This window comes from Mustelus asterias, chromosome 6 (assembly GCF_964213995.1).
Source record: "Mustelus asterias chromosome 6, sMusAst1.hap1.1, whole genome shotgun sequence".
In the NCBI taxonomy this organism is placed as follows: domain Eukaryota; kingdom Metazoa; phylum Chordata; class Chondrichthyes; order Carcharhiniformes; family Triakidae; genus Mustelus; species Mustelus asterias.
In genome coordinates, this window is record NC_135806.1 from 64,284,274 (window position 1) to 64,298,889 (window position 14,616).

Sequence of the window (14,616 nt, forward strand, 5' to 3'; positions counted from 1 at the left end):
AAACAAGACCTTCAGTCACTCAGGATAAGCGAATATATCTAAAACCTTTTTCCATAAACACTGCATTCCAGGCTAGCACAATAGGATGAAAACAAGGAACAACTTACCATGACAACTACCAAACAGCAAGATATGGGGACATATTATGCTAATGAAGGATTGGTTTTCTATTGGATAAGAAAGAGCAAATGGCTATGCTATGATTGGTAGATATGTATGCCAATGAAGGATTAGAAAGAATTGCTTGTTTCTCATTTGCTGTAACTAACTACAACTGCTAAATTTTCTGTATGAATCAACACAACACTCGGCAATACTTTGCTTGCCTCGTGTTCTCACTTGTGCACAAGTTATTAAAGCTTGGAAATAGAGTATTCTGGGTTTAAGTGTTGTTTGTACCCAAAGCCGACGACAAAATCTTCTACAATATTACATTTACCAATATGTAAAATGGTTGCACTGAGTGAGAGACATGGCTTTCATCCAATATGGTATAAAAACAAATTTAAAAAGTTATATTTTTTTATTCTGGTCACAGTATTAACACAGTACAGCAGCATATACAAAGCATTGCTGTTGATGTGCCTACAACTCTGAATTTTACATCGTCCCTTTCTCATATTCTGAAACATAGCCACAACTAGAACAAAATGTTTCAAGTGTTGAATTTCATCTTTATCCATAGTCATTATCTCCACTGGAGTTAAATTAATTTGACGACTGGAAAATACTTGTGAACAGAAAAATCGAATTCTGGAGGAACCTGAAATGTGAAAAAATTATGTTTCAAAAACAGATTTAAATTGTACGTCTTAATGCATGCAGATCAACTTTACATTTACTGCGTTATATATCTCCAAAATATATATTAAAATGCTTTAAATCTAACACCAGTTCCGAGTCCGAAAGATGTGCTGGTTAGGTGCATTGGCAATGCTGAATTCTCCCTCAGTATACCTGAACAGGTGCTGGAGTGTGGCGATTAGGGGATTTTCACATTGCAATGTTAATGTAAGTCTACATGTGACATAAATAAACTTTAAACTGTGCATATTTGTATTTACTTACCTCTGAGATTTTAACCTCTTCCTCACCTCCACCTCGTGAAACCTGCAGCCAATAGGCACCTTATCTGGATTCGAAACGTCAGCTCTTTTCTCTCCTTACAGATGCTGCCAGACCTGCTGAGATTTTTCAGCATTTTCTCTCACTACCCTATTAATACTCAACTGCCTGAACCTTTCACTGCTGCTGCTCCTGTCAGATTATTTCAATCTTTGTACATTGTCCAACTGCCACCACCAACCCAAAATCTGCACCCGAGAATGCAAGGCTGTAAAATACAGGCATCCTATTTAAATAATTTGGAATCTTAAAGTTTGATTATAAACATGTATTTTTTGTAGATACAAAATAAAGCACAGAAAAGTTATGCCCAAGTAGGAATATTTACAATTAAATCAAAATATTTTATTGGAAGATGAGCCACTCATTGCTGCTGTGTGAGGTACATGGTTATGGGTGAATAGTTAGAAATCATAGAAACCCTACAGTGCAGAAGGAGGCCATTCGGCCCATCGAGTCTGCACCGACCACAATCCCACCCAGGCCCTACCCCCACATTTTTACCCGCTAACCTACGCATCTCAGGGGCAATTTTTAACCTGGCCAATCAACCTAACCCGCACATCTTTGGACTGTGGGAGGAAACCCACGCAGACACGAGGAGAATGTGCAAACTCCACACAGACAGTGTGGAGTTGAGACATCCACAGGAGTTGAGATATTTACCTCTATTAAACATACACATTTTAAAAATGCCAATTACAAGTATGAATTTTAGAACAAATATTTGGCTCCAATAGCTACTTCACATAATTACACTGGCGTATGAATAGTTTGATATCTCAGGATATAGCAGCAGACCTGAGAAGATTAAGTATTTGAATATTTGACACGAAGATGAATACACCTTTTTCTCAGCTCCGACGTTGTTGGATCTTTGCTAGGTTATGGAACTGTCCAGGCTTTCAGCAAGGTTGCCCCATTTCCTATGTGATCCTTGACAATGATTTCAATGTTGGAAAGTATTGTAGCTCAGCCCACTATCCACACACAATTCCAGCAGATGTCAATATACAGCAGTGATGGACAACCTAGACTAATGAGTGGTCTGCATGAATGCCACCTCCACCCCACCCATGTCTGGGCTGTGCGATTTAAATCAGACTTGTTCACTAACCATGACCCATGAATAAAATTAAATATATTTAATACATATTGAATATTTCATAAGAGTTTTAGAAAATTATTTATTAATAGAACTATCAACTTCAAATGGCAAAAACAAAACATTTACACTTGGGAGGAAGGATGTCTCAAAATGCCCTCAGACAGCTAAGAAAAAAATAATACAGGATGGCTTAAGGAGGTAGGCCACAGTGATTGGAAGGGAATCGTCCCCTAGGAGGATGGTTGGGGCTGCAAGAAATGCCTTCCCTGCCCATTCCTCTCCTCTGCTCCATACAGGCTTCAATGGACACCAGGCCTGCCACAGTTATGTAGTCTCCCCACATTATTAGGGGCTATCCCATTAATTGGTGTGCAATTGGGGTCATTATTATGCAAATCAGTTGTCTGCAAGTCTTTTCTGTCTCGGAGTGGGCTGTCTGAAATATTGGTGGCGGGACAGCGACAGAAATTCACCCTGACATGGCTTCCTAATTTATTGAATTGCCTCAGCTCCTACCAGCAAGGGTTGGTAAAAATTTGTCTCCTTGTCCACATGGTCTGCAACCAGCGAATAACTAATGTCACGATGTGCAATTTTGACACACCACCTCACAATGCTAAGCATGTATCCAAAAGTTAGTAATTCAAGTAGCCACAAGTACATGTAAAGAAAACTTAATACCAGTCTGCTGATGTCCATCAATAAGGATTTTAGGGTCATACAAAGTGTACAGCACAGAAAGAGGCCACTTGGTCCACTGTATCTAAGCTGGCCAAAAAACAAGCCACACAACCAAATCCATTTTCCAGCATTTGGTTCATAGTCCTGCAGGTTATGGCACATGAGATACACATCCAGATGCCTATTCTAATAAGGTGAGGGTTTGGGCTTCTACTACTCTTTCAGGCAGTTAGTTTCAGCATCCCACAATCCTATTGGTGAAAAAGAAATCCTTATCTCCCCTTTCTATTGATCACTTTAAATCTATGCTTCCTAGTCATTGACCTCTGCTAATGTAAATAGGCTCTTCCCATCCATTTTATCCAGGCCCCTCACAATTTTGTACATGTCAATCAAATCTCCCCTCAGCCTCTTCTGTTCCAAGGAGAACAAGCCCAGCCTATCCAGTCTTTCTCATAACTGCAATTTTCCAGTCCTAGCAATATCCTTGAAAATTTCCATTGTATCCTCGCTCATGCAATTGCATCCTTTCTGCTATGAGTTAACCAGAACAGTGCACAGTACACAAGTTGTGGCCTAACTAATGCTCTACATAATTCCAGCATAACTGCCCTGCTATTGTATTCTATGCCCCAACTAATAAATGAAGTAATTCCATATGCCTTCTTAACCATCTGATCAACTTGTCCTGCTGCCTACAGGGATCTGTGAGAACACTCACTCTGAGATCCCTCATTTCCTCTATGTCTCATTATCCTTCCATTTATTGTGTAATCCTTTACCATATTCAACCTTCTCAAATGTATCATCTCACACTTCCGAGAGTCATATTCAATTTGCCACTCCTCAGCCACCTGACCAGCCATTGATACCTTCCAGCAGTTCACAGCAATTCTCTTCACCATCAACCGCGCAGTCAATGATTGTGTTGTCTGCAAACTTTCTGATCACTCTCCCTAAATTTACGTCCAAATCATTATTAATATACATCACACAAAACAGGGGATATGGAACGGAGCACTGAAGATCCCACTGTCAGTCCTCCACATTTTCACTCTACCAGACTGAGATATGTATGAGGAAGCCTAAGAGATGGATGACACTGTTGTGATCAGATAACCATGCTGATTACCCTAATGAGAATTAGCACAGGGTTTATGTCAAGCCAAGCTAGCAGACCTTCAGGTGCAAACTGACATCTTCACACAGAATAGACTTGCATCAAAAGGCGAGTCTCACACCTATAACATTGCACAGTCATGGCCATTAGCAAACATTTCAAGAGTCACCAAATGCAAATTAGATTCATTCCTCTACATCATGGGGTATAGTTTAGTCATAAATGCGGTCATGAGTTAAGGTTGCAGCCCGGTATGTAAGGTTATGGACCTCAACGATTATTTAACTATAATACACACTCAAACCTGACAGTAATTATGTGGTAGCCATTGAAAAGTGAACTCGTTTGGAATTACTTCAAGACATTTAAAACCTATAATTTATTTTTATTCACTCGTGGGGTATGGGCCTATGCTGGCTGGCCAGCATTTATTGCCCATGCCTAGTTGTCCGAGGTCAGTTGAGAGTCAACCACATTTTTGTGGCTCTGCAGTCACATGTCGGCCAGATCAGGTAAGGGTGGCTGATTTCCTTCCCTAAAGGACATTAGTGAACCAGATGGGTTTTTCTGACAATCGACAATGGTAATCAGCAGATTTTTAATTCCAGATATTTTCTATTGAATTCAAATTCCACCATCTGCCGTGGTACAATTTGTACCCAATCCCCAGAACATAGGCTGAGTTTCTGGATTAATAGTCGAGCGATAGATAATACCACAAGGCCATCACCTCCCCAACATCCAGAGAGAACAGAATTCAGTGCAGCAGCATCAGAATAATTAAAAGTTGGCCATATTATGTGATCATCTGATGCAAGTCTTACATATACATTGTCCAACCACCATTTTGATAGAGCAAATGGCTTTGTTCATGTTGCTTCTATTGACTTAAAGGCGACTGATGGAACAGAGATTGAGCAAAACACCATACACCTGCGGGACATGATGGGAGATATTTGAAGGGATGACTAGAACAGAGCAGCAAAATGTATTTACACATGTGCAAAGTATATACAGTGAGTGAACACCTATGTCACCACTGTGCTCTCAGTCTTACTTAATTTTCCTAACCCTACCGCTATGACTAGGTGTATTCCAACAGCAACAACAGAGAGGAAGGTAGCCTGCTGACTGCTCTGCTCTTGTCTGAGATGCCCTTGGCATGCATCCTCTGGAGGCTCGAAGCCTGAGAGTGACTGGCCTGCTAAAGGTCTCGTGTTCTGGGTCATGTACATTCTCCATGGTCTGATGTGTTGGCAGTGGATGGGGTGAAAGCAGAGAGATTTGAAGCAGTGGATGCCCCCAGGATGTCCACCTGATATTCCTCCATCCTTTGGATACCCAGGGGCTCCTTTCTGACAAGAGGAGAAGGGAAACCTGGAAGGATATTGAGGTGCCTGGTCCACCTCTCACCTAGCCACTGATGGTTTCTGTTCATGGCTACAATGGTGATGTGCAAATCTGAGAACATATCTGGCAGAAACTGAACATTCTGTTGGGCCAGGGTCTTCACGGCGGTCACACTTCCATTGGTGACCTCAACGTGCTCCATGTCAGAGCCATGACATCAGTGGATGGACTCCACCATCCTTTGTTCTAATTTGGTGACAGCTTCTGATAACCCTGCCTGCTGTCCGCAGCTCCAAAGCTGATTCCAGAGACTTGTCATTGGAATCAGACTCAGCAGGGGCCTAGCCTCCAGCTGTTTTCTATCAGAGACCATGCCTGTCACTGCATCTGCCTTCTTCAAAGTTTAGCAATCTTTAAACCAGGCATTATAAGGATAATGCAAGAAAATGGAACAAATGGCAAAAACTAGAGCTCATTATGTCATGTAATATATGACCTGCTTAGGAATGGGGGGTCACTTCCCGAAAGTATAGAAATGAGATGGACGCAAGTGGCTGGAGATTTGGCATTACAATTTTCCACCTTTTCTGATTATTGTCTGATAGGGGTGCAGCCAAACAAGTAACTTTGGTTTTGGTAACCTTCCATCTTGTGAGATGATGGCTTGCACCTTGGTAGTCAACTCTGTTAAACATTGTCTGGCATGGATCTGGAACCCCGCCCCATCAGAAAATCTAGACTTATATCTTGGAAAGCTTTTCAACTTAAGGTGCATCAAGAGGAGACCAATACTATGCATGTATGCAACTTCCAGGAGTATTTATTCAACGATAAGGAGCAGGGCTTAACTGATCTCTCCCCAGCTCAAGGGCACTCTGGTGAATTATTAATACTTCTACTTTTGTCCCTACTTATATTAGGCAACTCAGCATAGACCAGGGATCAAAGCTAGGACTTGCTTGGGTGATAATGCTGTTTGAAGTTGAAAATGAGAAGTTAGTAATAAAGAATAATGTTGCTACATATACAGTAGGTAAACATGCTGATATTTCTCAAGGTCTAATACTTACCTTAGACTCTTTCTTGTGGCCTCCTGCAAGCAGCTTCATCACCACAATATTAGGTTTTGCAACTTTCAAAATTCTATTAACCTGAAAAACAAATTGCATGCCATAAGGGAAAAAGTCACAAGCAGGATAGAAAGAGGAATAATTAGCCCACACAACCCAGTAAAAGGGGCATGTGATATACAGAGCATTAGTGCACATTAAAAAACAGATTCTACAAGACAAATACAGTAAATATTTGGCCTTTGCTTATAATACCACCTATGAAAATACTCAATGCTCACAGATAAAACTAAAGTAAGCTACTCAAATAGAAGTAAGGGGAAATACATTTGGGAATGTAAAAATATCCTATCAGACAAAACGTTGTACTGTAAATATATTCTAGGTAAAGTGCAATACCTCATTGTCTGGATTTGGGATGTTTTCCAGTATCATCTTAGCCTGTTGGAAGTGCTTGCTAGCAGCTATATAAAGGTCAGAAGATTGAGGAGGGGGAGTGTACTTGTTGAGGTCAGACATTTCCTATTTGACAACAAAATTTAAAAATACGTCAGCATGAATATTAATTTTTTTTTGTTAATGGACAACTTTAATAACAGAAAATACCAAATGTAGGGAGGAGATTCATCAATCTCTAACAAACAAAAACCAGGTTCAAGTTTAGAAAACCCTCCATCCTTTTTAAAGTAAACCAATCTCTTTTCTGATGCGGATAAGTCTGCTGTGCATTTTTTGCATTTCTTTGTTTTTATGACAAATTTCCAACATTTGAACTTTTCATTTTACACAAGGTAGTCAACTTAGAAGCAGGATTTTTCAAAATGCTTTCTTCAAATTAAAATTGCTTGTAAGAACCATTTTACCTTTTAGTAATCAATTTGGCAATTCACACAGAGGCAAATTTCCCTTCAACACATCCAACTGTTAAACATTATTTTACAAATAAAAGCAGAAAATCTGTGGCATTGCACACAATGAGTCTCAACATGTGCTTAAATGTGGTGGGGGCTATAATGAGAAATGAACCAAGTGTGATGGTTACACCAATTGTGCACTTGAAGCAAGACATTCAGAGCATTGCAAGTTGTTTTGTGATGTTAACAGTGAATTAGATGGTAGTTCAACAACTTCAAATGTCAACTGTGTTTCTCTCCATAGATGCTGCCCGCCATTCTCTGAATTTCCAGCATTTTCTGTTTTTATTTTAAATCAGAAGGTAGGGTGAGCAAGAAGTGAGGGTGGAAGATAGGTTAGAAAGAGAGCGATTCTGGGGTTGTGGAAGATTACAGAGACAGGGAGGGGCGAGGCCATGGAAGGATTTGAAAATAAGGTTGGGAATATTAAAATCAAGGCAGGAAGGAATCAATGTAGATCAGTGAGCACCAGGGTGATGTTTGAATGGGATTTGGTGTGAATAAGGAAACTGGAAGTGGTTTGGAAAACTTCAAGTTTACAGAAGGCAGAATGTGAGAGATTAGCCAGGAGTTCAGTGGAATAGTCAAGTCTAGAGGCACCAAAAGCATCAATAAGAGTTACAGCAGCAGATGAACTGAGATGGGGTGAAGTTATGTAATGTGGAAATTGTCTTAGTGATGGTCCAGATCTGTGATTGGAAATTCATCTACGGGTCAAAAATTACACTAAGAGTGCAAGCAGTCTGCTTTAGTCTCAGACCGTTGCCAGGGAGAAGGATGGAGTCAGTAGCTGGGGAATTGAGTTGGGAATGGGGGCCATGGACAATGGATAATAAACAGAAAAAAGGTGGAAATAATCAGCAGGTCAAGCAGCGTCTCTGGAGTGAAACAGTAGCGTTTCAGATCAATGATTTTTCATCATAGCTCTTTTGTACCAAAGACAATGGCTTCAGTTTCCTAACATTTAAAAAGGAGGAAACTTCTGCTCCTCCAGTATTGGATGGTGCTTTCAGATTATATCTCTAGGGGACAGCACGTAGATGAGGAGTAGGATAGATCCTTGGAGAACACCTGAGGTAACATTGTGGGATCAGGAAGATGATTCACTGGCTACGATTATTAATGAAAATGGAACCAGGTGAGTGCAGTCCAATCTAGCTGGAAAACAATGGAGAGGCACTGGAAGAAGATTGTGTGGTCAAAGGCTGCAGACAGGTCAATAAGAACAGACAGGGATAGTTTATCTTTGTAGTACCTGAACTTTGGTGAGAACCATTTTTGTACTTTGAATCCTGCCAGTCCAGGTTCTGCCCATGTCAAACATGGAGTGCTGGAAAAGTTGGGCATGGATTTAGAAAGGATGAAAATGTACAAGGACTTGAGAAGAAAGGGAAGTTGGAGATTGAGCAGTAGCTTGCAAGGACGGTGGGCTCAAGGGCTGGTTTGAGAAGGATAATAATGGTAGCTTTAAAGGAGAGAGGGACACCAATTAGAAGGAGAGAACTGTTAACACTACCAGCTCATTTCTGAATCTTGAGGGGAGTTGGGTGGTCAGCAGTTTACTGATGGACAAGATGAACTTAGAGACAGCAGAAGGGGAAATAGCAGAAAAACATGAGAAAGATGTGAGTTCAGGGCCAAAGCAAGGGGTTAGCATTAAAGGAAGTCTGGCCAAGTGGGCTAGTGGAAGAGACTGAAACGACAGAGGCAGCAAGTCTCAATCTTAGTGGCAAAGAATTCTTTGTACTTATAGTTAGAGGTAAGAGTGGAGGAGATAGGGGAGAGGGGTTTAAGATGGTTTGCAGTAAAGAACAGAAACCAGGAGTTATCTTTGCATTCCAGGACGAAACTGGAAAGGTGAAGAGTTTGAGCAGATGAGAATCGGACCCAGTGCTTTGTGGTCCAGTCAGTTATGGTAATTGAAAGCTAAACCATCTGTTGTACCTTTTCAAGTCTGCGTTCCTCAGACTTAAGGCAGCAGAGATAAGGGGGAGCATTCATATTGAGAGTGTAATAATGCATCAAAGGTGGAGGTGATTAAACCAGTAGCAACAAACATTGTGGTGAACAGAGGTCTAAAGGCTAAGTTCTTGGGATTTTGAAAGTGGACTTTGAAGTGAATTTGGGAGAACTCTTTCCAGGAACAGATGCAGGAAGAGTTAAGGTTGGGGTGTGGTAATAGGATGTGTGTGGAAAGTGATATAAGGAAGTGGTTGGTACAAGGAAGTGAACGATAGTAGTAGCAAGATCAGGTGAGATGGCAAAATAAAGGGTGGGGAGGTTAAATGGAGGAGCGCTTTAGGTAAGTTGAGGAGGCAGTGAACTCAGAGGAAAGAAAGCATGATGAGTTGACATTCAGATTAAAATTACCAAAGATGAAAAGTTGTTTGGTGCTGAGGGAGGAGAGTAGTGAAGGTATTTCAATGAGAACATTTTATGGTACTTGGGAGGGCAGTGGAGAACAATGATTTTAAATGTGAGGCGAGAGGGTGGAACAAGACGAGATGCTCAAATGAAGAATAAAGAGCCAGAGGAGTGAGGAACAAGGTATGATCTGGTGATAAGCACCACATTGTCACAGCAACATTCTCCACTTGGCAAATGGTTAAAGATATAGGCAGGCCAGGTGGCTTTAAATAAGGGGAAGGTGTCATCAACTCATAACCAAGTTTCTGTTAAGGTGCTGCAATCATTCCTAATAAGCTCTGGCTGGCAATGGCTTTGTTCACAAGTAAATGGAAATTCTGGAGGGACTTGAGTAGAGAGGTATTGAAAGTACATCTGCTGGCTGAGTTCACAGTGTCAGCAATGAGAAGTGTGAGTTGGCTGTGAAGGAGATTGGCAGGATAAGCTGCCTGCTGACACACTAGTCAGGAAGTTCGCAGAGTCAGATGGGGAAATTGAGGTTGCAGCTTGTAATGAGCCACCATTAGCTCTTCAGAGGATGCTAAAGGAAGCACAGAGGAAAGCTGTAGACCTATTTAAGAGTGAATCAAGTCTGGGTTGGTGGCAAGAGAGCAAAAAGGTCAAAGAGTTCTGAAGAATGATCACCAAATAAAAACACTTTGCTCATGTAGCATTATCTTCATAATCAAAAGGCTAATTAATTATGAAATACTTTAGCAGTGAAGTACTTGTCCTACTCACCTTAAATTGTAGGTAATGGACTGGCGGTGGAGTGAGAACACTGTTGAATGGAGCAAATCTATGCTCATATCGAACCTGTTCACTATCCAATTCAAATTTTGGCTTTCTCACTTTTCCATCCATATCAAAAGCTATCATAGTCTGTACCACACAAAAACGGGGAAAAATATACTTTTAAGTGAGTATAATTTGACAGAAAGCAATTGTTAAAATTCTGAATGAGCAGAACCATCCTTTTAAGATCACAGAAAAGCAATGAGTCAAATTATATTTGCATTAAATACAATTTTTTTTGCAGAACCAGGTTTTTATACTTTCTGAAAAGCGAAGAATCAAGTTACATTTGTACAAAATGTACTAAATGTTTTTGTATATTAGATTTCCACTGGTATTGCTCAGTAAACAGGAGGGTAGAATAATTTAGAGCAGTAGAGTGTAACACAGAGTGCACATTAGCAGGGCCTTTGATTTATAGTGACTAAGTCAAATTCTACTTGACTATATTGTACTCTGCAGTTTTTGCCAGTGCATTATGGATTGAATCTGTACATTATTACATGAAAACTTCAAAGGAGTGGTCATGATGATCATTACTTGTTTCATTACCTATATATTTCAAATTTATCTCATTTGTTCTTCTCCACTGTTCAGCTCAATGGACATGCCCGAACTTAGGTTTCACTTTTACCATAGCCATTTGGAGCCAGAGGATCTCCAGCTATATTCCTGACTTGCATCGTTACCTCTGGGGTCCATCCTTCACCCTTTCATCGGTTACATGTGGCACCTCTGGCAAATCACTTGCAGATAAACAAGTTTCGCTTCCAAATGCCCACTGACCAAACCCAGGTCTACCTTTCTAAGAGTACATGACTTGGCTAATGGAAGGCAGTTCAACTCTGCAGCCTTTGTGACCTCTGAGAATGAGGGTGCCCTCTTGGAATGTGCTTGAAATGCTAATTCAAAAATAAATCATTTATGGGACGTGGGTGTCACTGACTAGACCAGTATTTATTGCCCATCCCTAGTTACCCTTAAGAAGGTAGTGTTGAGCTGTCTTGAACCGCTGCGACCCCTGGGGTGTAGATATACCCACAATCCTGGAGGGTATTCCAGGATTTTAATCCAGTTAGTGAAGGAGCAGTGATATATTCCCAAATCAGGATAGTGAGTGACTTGAAGGGAACCCCAAGTGGTGATGTTCCCAGGTATCTGCTGCACTTGTCCTTCTAGATGGCAGTGGTTGTGGGTTTGGCAGGTGCTGGCCTAAGGAACCTTGGTGAGTTCCTGCAGTGCATCTTGTAGATGGTCACACAGCTGCCACTGTTTATCAGTGGTGGAGGGATTGAATATTTGTAGAAGAGATGGCAATCAAGCGGGCTGCTTTGTCCTGGATGGTGTCAAGCTTCTCGAGTGTTGGAGCTGCACTCATCCAGCAAGTGGAGAGTATTCCATTGAACTCCTGGCTTCTTAAGGATGCCAATTGGCAGAACAACAACCTCACCATTCTTTGCTTAGGCAATTCTGTCGATTAAATCTGCAGAGCTAAACATCAGTGCCACTGATGGGAACAAAGCCCTTAACCCTTTGGAACTCTAGGCTCCAAGCATTGAAATGCAAAGCTCAGACAAGCTTCAATACAACACAGACTACACTGACGAGAATCTCAATGCAAGGCGGATGGTGAAGTCTATCACCACTCACCCCATCAGTGACACGATGGGCCCATCTTTGAGATGCCCTGTCAGGATGCAGATGCTGGTCTTATGCATCCACTCAACTGCCCTTTTATGTAATGCCAGATTTCTTTTTGGGGGGGGGGGGGGGGGGGAGGCTGAAATTTGGGGGTTAGATGCCACTGAGGCTCTGGAGGGTGCATGCACTTCATTCTGGTGTAGTTGAGAGGGGCCAATGTGGGGATGTAGCTATAGTGTCAGAGGGGATGGGGTGAGGGATAGCAGAGAGGCACTCACTAAGTGGGGAGCGCTTGGGTGGAAGTCCCAGAGGCACTGAGGGATGAGGGTCAGGGCTCTGTCAGGAATCCTCATAACTCACTATGGTATTTTCCTTGTTTCAATGCATGATTCTGGAGAATCATGGAGCCTGTTGAGTTGGCTTTGCTCCTCATCGCAATAGAGCTGTAGCAGAAACACCAACGTGCTGCTGCACGTGGACAGGACCAGCTGCAGATGAGGGGGAGGCTGGACCCATAGCTGTTGTGAGAGCAGCACCACAGATGCTAGAGCCTCATAGGAGACATTATCGGCATGGGGTCTTCCTCCTCCCTGGTCCTGTTGCTTGTCCTGCACTGAATGTCCTCGCTGTCCCTCTCGCACTCTCTCATTGTTAATGACCCCACTCTCCTCTCGCTGTTAATGGCCTCACTGCTCCCCTCTCTCTGTTAATGGCCTTGCTGCTCCTCTCTCTCTGTTAATAGCCTCGCTGCTCCTCTCTCTCTGTTAATGGCCTTGCTGCTCCTCTCTCTCTGTTAATGGCCTCGCTGCTCCTCTCTCTCTCTGTTAACGGCCTCGCTGCCTCTCTCTCTGTTAACGGCCTCGCTGCTCCTCTCGCACTCCCACGCTGTTAACTAAATGTTGTGTCTGCATCACTTTCACATTCCAGTGACCAGCCTGGGAGTGACAGCCCGTGGCTCTGGAGCTGAATGCTGCTCTATAACATCTTTTGTGTGGCTCCTTTTTAATGGAATTTACATAACCAATTTGTAAAAACGCAAGAACATTTAGTATCAATATTTCTGCTCCTACTGCGCTATTTTACACCTGGGTTTTGAAACAGAAATCGAGCAGCATTTTTGAGGATTCATTCCTCCTTTACTATAGATATTCTACCCACCCAGCACCTAAAGGAAGACTTTCTATGGTTCATGTCATGATTGTATTCATTAATCTAAGAACTGATACATATTTATAGCCATTTAACTGTCTTTCACAGACCACATTTCTTAAGGAAATGTGCCATTACGATTCTCCAGGGAAAAAAACCTGATAAAGCTGAAGGGAAATTTATGATTTGTGTTGCATCAAGATACAACTTTGAAACAAAAGTAATGGTTTTTACCTATTCCTGGGGTGTAGAAACCAGATTTTTGCCCAACCTATATATGAGATTGAAATTACATGAAATTCAGCAGTAATTGGAGTCATTCATACAAGCGTCAGAGAGAAGTTAAAGCAAATGGTTTTTACAGCATCAGGTAAATGCATAATGTTCCTTAAACTCCTAATAAACATTTTCTCCCCCTTAAGGTATGCTTATGCTTAATTCCATTTTTTAAAATCTTGCAGTTCCCAATAGTTTTTATTTTAAGCAATCTTTTTCATAAAATCTCTCTTCAGGTAAAAAGGTTGCCGAACTCTGATTCAGTCCAAGGAACTCAATTGTGGAGGCCTGGGAACAGATCACATTTGCATATTTGATTGTCCTGTGAAATAATGGTTTTTGGGGGGGGGCGGGGGGGGGGGGGGGTGTGTTATGGAGGATTATGGTAGGGGGAAGGAATGTGTTGGGGAAATATTTTCCTCTCTTTATGGTTGCAAGGTTATCCGCTATCTCCTTTTCAATCTCTAGTTGAGAGATTCTTCTTGCTCTGCCGCATTGTAAAGCTCATAGCTTCTCTGCCTTCTCACAGCAAGTGAGCGCTCTACTCTAAGTTAACAACATTTTTAAAAGCAAAAACATCCTCACCTTATACATTCCAGCACACATATTATGATAAGCCTGGCTCAAGGTGATCTCCTTGCTCAGAGGTCGAACTGTAAGAGAAATAAAGTATTTTCCCACAGGTTAGAAAAATGATTCAATTCTATAACACTTAAAAAAAAAGCCTTAAAACTGAAATAATTGCTTATGCTTTTGAGTTTACTTTAATATATTTTCAGCAAGTACCTTTAAAATTTTATCTTGAAATGGCATTGGTTTCTGCGTTTACTTTTAAATTCTTTCATGGGATGTGAGCATTACTGGCAAGGCCAGCATTTGTTGCCCATTCCTAACGTCCCTTGAAAAAATGGCACTGAGCCACCTTCTTGAACTGCTGCAGTCCATCTGGTGTGGGCACATCCACAACGCTATTAGAAAGGA

At 41.5% G+C, this 14,616-nt stretch overlaps 1 protein-coding gene across 3 annotated transcripts in view; it reads right to left on the minus strand.

Annotated features, from left to right (window-relative positions):
• Positions 1-507: 507 nt before the first annotated feature.
• naa35 (N-alpha-acetyltransferase 35, NatC auxiliary subunit) overlaps positions 508-14,616 on the minus strand; it is a 73,117-nt gene continuing 59,008 nt past the window's right edge. For 2 of the 3 annotated variants that reach the window (XM_078214447.1, XM_078214446.1), the window contains 5 exons: positions 14,221-14,288; positions 10,516-10,656; positions 6,854-6,976; positions 6,455-6,535; positions 508-763 (listed from right to left, as the gene is read on the minus strand). In XM_078214447.1, the coding sequence (XP_078070573.1) occupies positions 704-763; positions 6,455-6,535; positions 6,854-6,976; positions 10,516-10,656; positions 14,221-14,288 (473 nt within the window). In that variant the 3' untranslated portion in view covers positions 508-703. Of the gene's footprint in view, positions 764-6,454; positions 6,536-6,853; positions 6,977-10,515; positions 10,657-14,220; positions 14,289-14,616 lie in introns of those variants that run through there. The other variant, XM_078214448.1, reaches the window with a different exon arrangement.